General features: G+C 33.7%; 1 protein-coding gene across 7 annotated transcripts in view; it reads left to right on the top strand.

The window, feature by feature from the left end:
* The first annotated feature begins 376 nt into the window (after positions 1 to 376).
* Tp63 (tumor protein p63) overlaps positions 377 to 11,822 on the top strand; it is a 217,433-nt gene continuing 205,987 nt past the window's right edge. For 3 of the 7 annotated variants that reach the window (XM_026389327.2, XM_026389325.2, XM_026389328.2), the window contains exon 1: positions 666 to 951. In XM_026389327.2, coding sequence (XP_026245112.1) covers positions 890 to 951 — 62 coding nt within the window. In that variant the 5' untranslated portion in view covers positions 666 to 889. The other 4 variants (XM_026389332.2, XM_026389326.2, XM_026389329.2 and 1 more) reach the window with 3 other exon arrangements.

The following is an 11,822-nucleotide window of genomic DNA, read 5'->3' as shown; positions in this document are numbered from 1 at the left end:
CTTCAAAAAATGTTCTGAAATAAAATATGATTTCCCATTTTAATATCACTTTAAGAAAATTATTATATATATATGTATTGGTGTGTTTGAGGTAGAATATTTAAATAGATCAGTGAAAATTGTTTTATTTTATTGGGGGCAGGCAAAATTTCTAAAGAGATATGAATGGATCTCTCTCTCTCTCTCTCTTAGTTGAGACTGAAGAGTGCGTTCTAGGTTAAATATAATCAAGGAATTTCCCTGTCTTTGCTATTTGAGATTGTGACCACAACAGGCGGTTGGCAGAAAGGAAGGCTGAAGGGGGGAGGAGGGGAAGAGATTTAAAAAGAAAAAAACACTTCCCTAAGCAGCCCTGCAAAACATTTTAGCCCTAGACGCAGTCACAGAAGTCCTCAAATCAAGTCAGAACCCAGATACAAGGGAATGATATTTAGCTGGAGCGAGGTGGACACTCCTCAGCTCAGTTCTATCACAAAAGTCCAGGCTGCTGAAATTAAACTCTGATGCCATTCATGCCGACATCCAATCAGGAGAGAGAGCAGAAGTTCAGAGATGCCTCCAAGTTGCCAACAAGTGTGGCTACCATACATCAAGGACTCTAAAGCCGTGATAGAAGGGGAAGAACAACTTTAGAGAGGATGCCCAGCTGGTAAGAATCAACTGTTTATGATGTTTTAGTCACTCGATGGATTTCATTGGCTAAAACGAAGAAATGCTCCGCCTCTTTGCAAATGTGTGTGAAGGGGGGAAGTGTCTAAACTTCTATGTCTGATGGCATTTGACCCTATTGCTTTTAGCCTTCTGGCTAAATATCTATATATACACAGGTATATGTGTATATTTTATATAGTTGCTCTCCGTTGGTTGATATCAAGGAGAGTTGAAGGAAATGAATTTTGAAACTTCACGGTGTGCCACCCTACAGTACTGCCCCGACCCTTACATCCAGCGGTGAGTTTAAATGTGACATAACTTCTATCAAAACTTAATTTCAGTGCCTTGTGTATTATGAGTGTTTTTGCTGTGTACAAAGAGGAACCCCTCCTTGTTTGGTCTGCACAGTGATATTATTTTGGATTTTATGTAGACTTAAAATGATCTGTGGGCATCTTTTCTAAATTTGTCATTTAGTTTTATCTCCAGATCTACAAAATGACAAAGTTTGAAAACAATTCATTTTTTTTAATTATCATACCACTTTAAGATGTTTAAAATATATTATTTGCCTTGCCCAGCACCCACCCACTCAATAAAATGAAATTGCACTGGACAGGGATATAATAATCTATGAATAATCTTCAAGTCAAAAGAAATACCGAATAGTTTTGATTTATGTATTAAAAACAGATAAATAGCCATTGTTATACAAAACAGACTGTGGCTTGTCATTTTAGCTTTAAGTAATATTTTCTTTTTGATTTGTTTGATAACAAACATCATCTTTCAACATATTTGACTTTTAAAACCTGTAATTATACTGAATCTTATTTGTGTTTGTACTAAGAAATACTTGCCTAGTACTGAGAGGAAATATTATTGATAGTGCACAATTGTGTGTGTGTGTGTGTGTGTGTGTGTGTGTGTAAGAGAGAGAGAAAGGGAGAGGGAGAGAGTGTGTTTCAAATTAGAGTTTGCTATTTTTAAACTGGTAAATGAAATCTGAACAGTGTTTTTCCAGTCATAAAGTTATGGGAAATATTCAAGTCATATGGAGCGGTGTGATGTTGTTAATTTAACAGCATGAGATTTGATGTTGGAATTTCGTACTTTATTTTAAAGACGAATGAGAGAGATCCTCTGAGTGTTAAAAACGGCAGGGTTAGAAAGGGGTTAACTTGACATTTGCCACCTGTGCCTATTGGAGCCTCTACTAGAAGTGGCATCGAATGGCTCTGGACAGGACTTAGTTACGGCATATTATGAAAGATGTGTGATCTGCTTTCATTAATATGATGTGCCACCGTGTAGAACACTGATATGGACTATGCAGACTTTGTTTCTCTTCTTGTGAGGTTTCTGTTGGGATGTGTGAGAAAGGGGAAGAGGCAGAATAAGGCAGAAAGGTAAATGGCATGGCACAAACAGGAAGAAGAGGGAGAAAAAGGAAAAAGTAGCTGGTCTCCCAGACTCAACTGGGAAATGTGAATGGTGACATGATTCCTTCCTTGCTCTCTGTGGGCCACAAACAGAATGACAGCACAAACGAATCATCCTGCAGTTAATCTTCTGAGATGACTTGAACATTAGATTTAGTTATAGATGGGTTGATTAAAAAAGCAAAACACCCCAAATTTTCTATTTCTCAGAGATTTTTTTTCATCTCAAAATTATCAACTTCATTGTTCATCTTTCAAAATAATATTTCTAAGAACATAATTTTGATAAAACATCAACCCCTTAATGTTTCCCTTGAAGACATCTTTCCTAAAGTAGGTACCTGGACCTCTAGCAGCTTTAGAAGACATTTTCTTCTACTGACTAGCACCTCACACTTCAAATCTGCACATGTCTTTATAGAGACATTTCTAGTGATTATCAAGAGAAGCTGATAAATATAAATAAATGAGGAAATGGCTTTTCATATTGCCCTGACAATTTGTGAGTTCATGGAATAAATATTGTCTCAGTTTTTAACTTACTATAAAATTCTAAGGAGTAATAGAATTTTAAAATACTTTTAAATTTTCCTAGAATACCCTGAGCTTCCATCAGGGTGAGTGTCATTTTGGGGGAAAGGTCATGAACATGTGGCAATCTCTGAGATTGCAGTTCAGAATGGTCAGGGAGCATTTATTTGCATAATAAATTGTTTTAGGCTAAAATATGTACTTCTAATTTGTGATGAAAACTGTATTATCAAATAAAGAGGAGAAATATTTGTTACTAAGCATCTGCTGTGTGTAAGGCACTGCAAGTACAAGATGAATAAGATGTGTATAAAGTTCATTTATGTAACTCTAAAGAATTATATGTTTAATGTAAGATATTTTCTTCAAGTATTTTAACTATTTTGTCAAATAGTTTAAGGACTGAATTGTTACTATTATCCATCCTCGTTGAATAAATAATGAATAAATGAAACATCACTATAAAAATTTAGATACTATGTATTGTCAAAGTAAGTATCATACAATATTCTCTTTGATGCTCAATAAGTGAATGATTTTGAGTTGGTTTTTCTAAGCAGACAACCCTTGCAGTTCTCAGTTTACAAAATCTATTTTAAGAAAGACCAAATTTAATCATTCCATAATCATAGTCATCTACATACTTAAATTTGTCTTTCCTGACCTTGTCTTTAGAAAGAAGTCATGAAAGAATTTCTTAAAAAAAGAAAGGGCAGGATATCCTGATATTTTTAACAATAAGCTACCTTAATTCATGAATTTCCTTTTATCACAAAATAGAATAAAAACATGTTATTATTGTTAATTATGGAATATTAATGCCATTTCAAAAAAGCCAGTTTTAATACACATTTAATCTAATGTGTATGCTAATCATTCTCTCAGTTAAATGAGATTTCCCCCTGTTTTTTTTCTTTCCACCTGAACATATTAATATATATTATACATTTAATTATGCTCAGGATTGAGTCCATTTACTTAGGTCTTTGCAAAAAATTTTCTGAAAATCAAAAAGGCAATCAAAACTATGGTGATTATTAGATTTTCTTTTGGTGATATGGCTAAAATCATACATGTTATACGATTACTAACTTAATTTTCACAATAATATCAAAACATGGATGAAATTATGCAATATCAATAAGTAAGCAGTGGATTAGTTACTATTTCCTTATACACAAAAACTGTACACAGTGAGTTTGTTTTGTTTTATTTTGTTTAATTATGTGAATTCTCAAAATGAATCTAAAATTCAGCAGATTTTGGAGCTAAATCTTTATTAATTTACTTTTGGGGATATTATTTTGATCTTTTTGTTTTTGCAAACTTGAGTTTTTAGAATTGCCATCTAGTTTGTAAAAACAGATTATTTGAACAAAGTATTTCTGAGACAGATTAAATTCTTTCCAAATATCTTTTCAAAAACTAAATCAGTTAAAATGACAATGATGAATTAAGATTAAACTTTGAAATAATGTGATAACCAAGGTACAAGAATAAAGTAAAAGGAAACACCATTACAATTTGATCCACTCCTAAAATATTTTTTATTATTTTTCACAGTCACCCTTTACTTAAAAGCAGCAACAAACTGATAAAGTACTCTACGAGTTAGAAGAGTTTCTTGTGTGAATTACTTATTTGCTGTGAATTTTGTGCTTTGCTAAAAGCCAGCTTGTTTGTGTTTCTAAATGCATCCTGAAAGGCAGCAATGTGACAGTGAATTGTAGTTTCTAATAAAATAACATGCAGGCAGACGTAGCTCTGTGTTAGGTGTCCTCCACACACCCTCCACATCTACCTGCATCCTTCTTTGTATTCTGTGTCCAGCAAGCTGACATCAAAAGATTGCATTAAACATTTCCTCTTTCCTCCCATTTCCTGTTGAGTTCAACAAATGGCAAAATGAAGTTGGGATACCCATTTCCCGGAATGACTTCCTATTGGGTTATCTGTTAAAGACTGTAGATCCTATCAAGGGGCCTTGTCACAGTTTGGGTCTCTTGACTTGGAGCAACTACTCCCCACCTCCCTTTCCTATGATCTCAGGGTCAGTAGCCATTTCTAGCCACTGCTAATTCTAGAGAGCCACATCATATCCCTTACCTTTAATATCCTTTTTATCTGCCAGGATCATTGCAAGACAAACAAAAAGTTTGCCCTTATAGTGGTTTATGTGCTTTATTAAGACTTTCTAAATAATTGAGATAGCATATACTAATATAATTTCTAATGTGAGATAAATGTTAAATTCCTCTAGCTCAATGTGAAAACCAGGTATTAGCTATCACCATGATGACCAGATTTCTCTATCTGAAGGAAAGAAATGAGCCACTATGTACAATCTGTATGTTTTTATTTAGTACTTGAAATGAACCAATTTAGTACTGAGCACAGGAAGAATATTAGATATTTCTTTCAGTAAATGAATATTGTTATGCTCTATCTGCAGGGTCTAACATATCCTTTAGTCTTAAGCAGAAAAAAAAAGTGCTTCAAACTTCAATTTGCACAAGAAAAAATATTTCAAAATACCTTTATGACCAACTGTAGTTAACTAATACTACAATACTGTTCTAATCCTGTGTGCTGCTGCCAAACTTCACATGCATTTTATCTCAGAGAAAAAGTAATGGTAGCAGAGTATGCACAGAACTTGTCAAAGATCTGGATTGTGGTCTTAACTCCACTATTAACTGGTTAGATGACCTTCATGAAATCACTTAAGCTATCTAAACCAAAGTTGCTCATAAGTTAAGTAGGGATAATCTCTGATCTGCCATTCATAACAAGGACCTCGAGAATTAAACAAACCAATGCAACTAAGAAATGCAACTATGAAAATCTTAGTGTATTGCTCAGTTCTACTGTGTGTTAATGGGCTGAGCCTACGTTCCCACAAATAATTGTTACCTCATATAAGCATATCTTGAGTTCCACTATTCTGTTTATCAACTTTAAATTAAGAACAAAGATCATCTTGGCTTGTCTCTCTTAATTCTTAAACTTTAGAATTAGGAAATCTGAATCCCAGAGGAGTTCAGTGAGTTGCCAAAGATCACCCAGCAACATACTACCAAAATCTGGGTGAGAATTTAAATCTCTTGACTCCAGTTTAATGTTATGTCTACCATAGAACAGAAAATGTTATTTGATTTGTGTAAAATTTTACAGTGAACAAAATGTTTCCCTGTGGATTACCTGATGTACCTGGGATGTGAGCAAGTGTGGTGTGCAGAATAATGGCCTAGAAAGACAGCTTCATTCTAATGCCAGGAACAATATAGCAGAGGAGAATTAAGGCTATTGATGAAATTTAGGCTAAAAATCAACTGACATTAGAATAGGTAGATTAATTTAGATTATTCCTGTGGGCATAGTACAGTCATAAGATTCTTTAAAAGTAGGAGGTAGAAGAATCCAAGCTATGTGGTGTGAAAAAGAAACTTTACAAACAATTGTTGGCTTTTGGTGATGGAAGGGAGTCATGAGCCAAGAAAGATGGGCAGCCTCTAAAAGTTAGAAAAGGCAAACAAACAGATTTCCCCCTATATCCTCCAAAGGGAACAAACACAGCCCTGTTATCCCCATGATTTCAGCTCATTGAACCTGCATAGGCTTCTGACATGCAGAGCTGTAAGATAATACATTAGTGTCGGTTTAAACCATTAAGTTTGTAATAATCTTGTTATTAGGGCCAAAGGAGGCTAATCTACCAACTTCATAGATAGAGAAACCAAAACTAGGCCTTGTTGGTTTAATAAACTACTTCATGAATTTATTACTATTTTTATGGTGTGACCTGGGGAAGATTGAAGATACAAATAAGATACATTCCTAGACGTCAGGAAATGCAAAGTAAAATTACCTTGTGTAGAACTAAATCAAAATGCAAGGAAGTTAGGAGGACTCCAGAGAAGCTATCTGAGGATAGCAGGTGCAAGCACCTGCTGTCCAAGCAGCAAATTGGAAGAGTGACTTTTGTTAGTAAATTTTGTTAAAGCTCTTCAAACTGTTTTATGAGGAGATATTATATTTGACTGTTTGATGATACCTCTAATATTTGGGAGCCCAAATTTTGATTTTGGAAGCATAGGGATATACTTCTTATGTGGTCAGGTATGAAGACAGATGTTATATCAAGTCTTTGAGACAATGATTTCATAAATTATGTTGGATCCTTGGAATTACACTGCAAACAAACACAAAAAAATTTTTGATTGGAGTAATTATCAGACCACACTTGGAGAAAGAACTCCAGTCCTTCTTATGCTGTAAGATTTTCTCTCAATTTTAGTTTGAGATTGATGTCTTCCTCCCAGAAAATGGAGACCAAGGGAAGAAATGCAAAATCAGTGTTTTAGGCAGGCACTCTGGATGATTTGCTTGTTTGTACACCCAATTTTGAAAACCACTACCTACACTGAGACAGGCTCCCAGGCCTCAACAGAAGCTCATAAAAAGGTACCCGGAGATAATGTATAACAGAGACACATGTCTTCTCAAAGAGAGACTTCATGTTCTCACTTCACTTAAAAGCCAAATGGGTTGTCAGATTAAAGTGGCAATTTTCAATCTCTATTTTAGGACAAGAAAGCCAAGTTTCTGATTAGCTGTTTTGAAGCTCAAATTTGTCCTGACAGGGTTTCTATCTCCTTTAAAGAACTCACCAAGGACTAGTCCTCAAGCAACAAGTGATGGATGGATAAAGCACTGTAATTATGATCAAAGTCCAAAGTCTCCATTCTGTGTAATTATGCACTTCCCAGCCTCTGAAAGTCACTTTGTTCCATTTAAGATAGGATGAGAAATGGGCATGAGTGATGTGTATTTATTGGTTAGTCAGGGTTTTAGAAATGACAGTTATTAACATTTCTTTTTTTCCTTAAGCCATAATATTTGGGAGATAATTTAAATGGAGAAAATTAATTGTCACTCCATTCTAATCCTTATTCTTATTGTCTGCTTTCCATTCTCCACTTATATCTGACTCTCTTATTATGAATTAGACTCTTTGAAGAATAGAATGAAATGATTAAGGTTAACAGCAGAAATGCAAGGGCTCCAAATCTCTTGCTACTTTCAAATTCCCATTACCTTTTCCTTTTGTTTCAAATGAGCAAGCATAATCTGTCACGTTGGACAGCAAACACCTATTCTCAAATTCCATTAACTTAGGCAGTTTCTCATAATTAAGGGTAAAACCAGCCTCATAATAATATTAAAACTGAGAAAGTCTTTGGAGTCAAAAGACAGAATGAAAGCTGGTGTGATAATTTAATCAGCCACATGCTTACCTAGAGTAGCTTCATAATGTAAGCTTTTTCTTTACTATAGATGTTGGCATAAATTGGAATAAATAACAACACACACAAATTCATGACAGGAAGAACACTTTGATAGAGACTCTTGCTTTTGAGGTTATGTAGATTAATCTCTCAAATTTATTGATTATATTTAACATAACTACCTGGAACATCCTGACATTTCATTGAGGTAGTCATTATTTAAAGCTTCCTTAAAAATATCAAACTTTAAATATTTTATTTTAAATTAATAATTAGATTTTTTCCTTTTTAATATTTTTCTTTCTGGCTCAGTTAAACTTCTATTTTTATGCTTGAATTTAATGGCATCATTTACTTCTTAACTACATAAATAATTAGAGTATATTCATTAGAGCTTTCAGGAGGAAACCTGCTTTCTTCAAATTTTTCCATTATACTGCATCTGCCTGTAAATAAAGAATGCTAATAAGATGTATGGTTGCATTTTATTGTTCTTTTTTGAATACTTTTGTCATCTTGGACAATGAATGAAGTTTCTACTTGACAGGATTTTTCCAACAAAATTATGAGCAATCAAAAAAGATCTAGTTACAATGAGCTTTTTCTAGCTACTTAATTGATGCTATCTGATATGATAAATCTTTGTACCTGCCTAAGCTGTGTTTTAGTTTTCTGTAGAGGCTAATGTGACTTTGATTGAATTCCTCACTAAAACTTGATAATTAATGCATGACTTATTTTCTAGTTAGTGTGGAGTGCACACGGGTCACCCTAGATGTTCGCACTGGAAGTTTCTGCAGTTTCATATTGAGGGACAGGGAGGGATGGGGCTCCCCCTCTCAGGGGTTGCCCCTCCTCTAGGCTCCCTCTCATATATGCTCATTGGGAGAAAGCATGCAGTGTCACCAGGCCTATGACTGCTTTGCTGGCCTTTCTGTCGGACATGTGAGGTCCCAGCTTATCTTCCTACATAAAACTCAAATACGGTTTTACCTCTAAGTCTTAAATCCTTCAGAGGAATGAATTAAAAAGCTTGTTTTTTCTTAATACTGTCTATTCTCCCTGCCTTCCTTTTTATTATTATTAATTTATTATTTTTATTATTATTAATTTATTATTTTTTCTTTCTTTCCCTGAAGCTCTGCATTTCTTTGCTTCTTGGTAATACAGAAGATTCCTGAAAAAGCTCAAAATATCACAGAGTACTTTTTAAAAAAAAATCAGATCAAGCTCTGCTTTGCAAAATCGAAATTGCCCCAAATTGGAAAACAAAGTAAGATATTGTAACAATAATGTACCAAAAATAAAAACACATAAACTGGGTATGGTGGCATAAAGATGTAATTCCAGCTTCTCTGGAGACTGAGGCAGGAAGATTGCAAGTATCTGAGACCAGTCCAGGCAAATCTTAAAAAATAAAAATTAAATAGAAGGGCTGGTATGTGTTTTAGTGGTAGAGTGCTTGCCTAGCATGTGAAGGCCCTGGATTCAAACACAAGTACCACAAAAAATAAAATCACATAAAATTTTAAAAATAAATAAATTAAAGCATATATTCAGCTGATAAAAATATTTGCCTTTTTGAAGTTACAGGAATGAATTTTTTAGTACCTGAGTTATTAAGTAAATTTTAAAGAAGATTTGTATGTTAGTTTATATTTAAATAAACTGATAAACATTGTCTGGTTGGTGAGACAAGGGGAGATAGGAAAAGGGAAACGAGAATGCCCTGAATAGTTCAACTTCACTGCAGAGTACAAACTATTCAGTAATGTTAAACAAAGATTTATGAAGTGATAGATGGTGGATATAGGAAAAGAAATTTAAAAATTTGAAGTTTTTAAGTATTTGTTTTTTCTGTAGTAAATCTGATTCCAGAATTGTCTGAATTAAGTATGAAGTAAAGGAAGATCTTTGAATCCCAGGTGGAAACATAAGTATCAGAGCACTTTATGTATTCTTAGATGAAACATATTCAGATAAAAATCTGCATAACTCAACATTAATTATATCTCAATATGTATTTTTTAGACAGATTATATATTTTAATAATCATGGAAGCCAATGAGGAAAAATCTAGTACAACAGTTGTTCATGTCTCCTTCTAGGTCCAAAAATTTTTTCTACAGAGAAGTTATAATCATAAACAATTTTATTGTATTATTCATTATAAAATATTATAATAAGCATTTTCCAGTTGTCATGTGTGTTTACATTTATCATACCAGTCACAGCATCAGGATCTTATCATATCAATGCAACTTCATATATTTATTATTTTCTTTATTTAGAACATTATAGTTGGTTGCAATTTTTATTATAAATTAAAAATCTTATGCAATCAACTTTCTTTTCAGTTATTTCCTTGCTTGTACAAAGGAACAAATATTTGAGTAAAGTAACTCAAGCATGTTCAACCCATACAAGTTGCTCTGCAATTTACCTGAGAATATAATGTTTTAGCTAATTAGTAGTTATGGTTTGCAGATGAGGGAAATGGTGCTCAGAGATAACTAACTTTACCAAGGTGACCTAACTAGTAAGTGGATAACTTCCTTGTACTTTCATTCTCACCCTAGTTTGGCCTATCTGATCTAAAATTTTGTTGCTTCCTCTGTGACATGCTGTCGCCTGAGAAGAGACAGTATTGGCCAGTAAAAGGGTAAAGGCTTGAAAGTTACTGGAAAATATTACTATTTAAATGAGTGAGCCCATATATTTTGGCAAAGAGTTCCAGTTTGGATATTATTATTTTTTAAATTTTGTTAATTTAATAAAAGTAAAATGACATATGGTTCAAATTATTTTTTTTTAATTAACTAGGGCAACTACAAAAACCACAATTACTAATTTTAAAATACCTCAATTTGGGATTCTATATTTTTAGAAAGTGGGGATGAGAACTGAATAGCTAAAAATATGGTGTTTTTTGAATTCTGAATTTGTGCTCTGCATAGACTTTTCACATTTACTCCTTAAACCACTTCAGGTGTGGTTACTGGTATTATCTGCTGCTAATCAAGACAGGATGTGTGGTGGGGCCAGTATTCCTATTTTCACCCTAGTGAATGTTAGAGCTCCTAGCTTAATCTATTTTCTCATGTATAGATGAGCACAATAATAGTATTACCTAACTGATCAGGTTGCTTTGAGAATTAAATGAGTTAATTTTAGAAATAGCTAAAGAAAATATCTGAATACTAAACCTTATATATAAATGTTAGCACTTATTATCCTAATTGTATTGATGAAGAAATTGAGGCACCCAGAGGCTATGAAATTTACCCAGGGTAGAATAGCTAGACACTGGTGAAAACACACAGGGACCTGATTTCTCCTACATTTTCATTTTTATGGTGAGTGCCTTAACTCTTCGGAAATTGTAGGTAGGAATGATTTTTATGATTTTGAAGCATAACACTTATGACAGGGACCCTAAAAATGAATAATTTAATGTTCTAGAGAAATGGTCTGAATCTAAAGAAGGCATGTGTTTCCAACCATCATTCTTACCATTTATGTAACCCCAGAGAGGATCGTTTTTTTCTACCTGGAAAGTAAACATTTCCAATAGAATAATGAGCACCTTACTTCAACCTTGAGGACTTGAATTTGCTCAGTTTGGAAACTTAGGGATGATTATTTCAAAAGCTACCCTTTAACTATTTTTTTTACTTAATATTTTTGCTCCCTCACCTGTAGATATTTCACAAATCTCCTTTACTAATCTCTGTTATTGAAATTTGCTAACTTACATAGAGCCCTTTGAGCCTACTCTCAATCCTTTCGGATTAATCCTACCTACATTTTTATTCTGTGTCCCCTTTATTGATATGATATCTTTCTCCCAGTGTGGTAATTTGACTCACCACTAGTTTAACAAACTTTTCTTTCCATCTTCATCCTT

This window comes from Urocitellus parryii, chromosome 2 (genome assembly GCF_045843805.1).
Source record: "Urocitellus parryii isolate mUroPar1 chromosome 2, mUroPar1.hap1, whole genome shotgun sequence".
NCBI lineage: Eukaryota > Metazoa > Chordata > Mammalia > Rodentia > Sciuridae > Urocitellus > Urocitellus parryii.
Note: the sequence above shows the minus strand (reverse complement) of the source record. Positions and strands in the feature narration are given on the sequence as shown.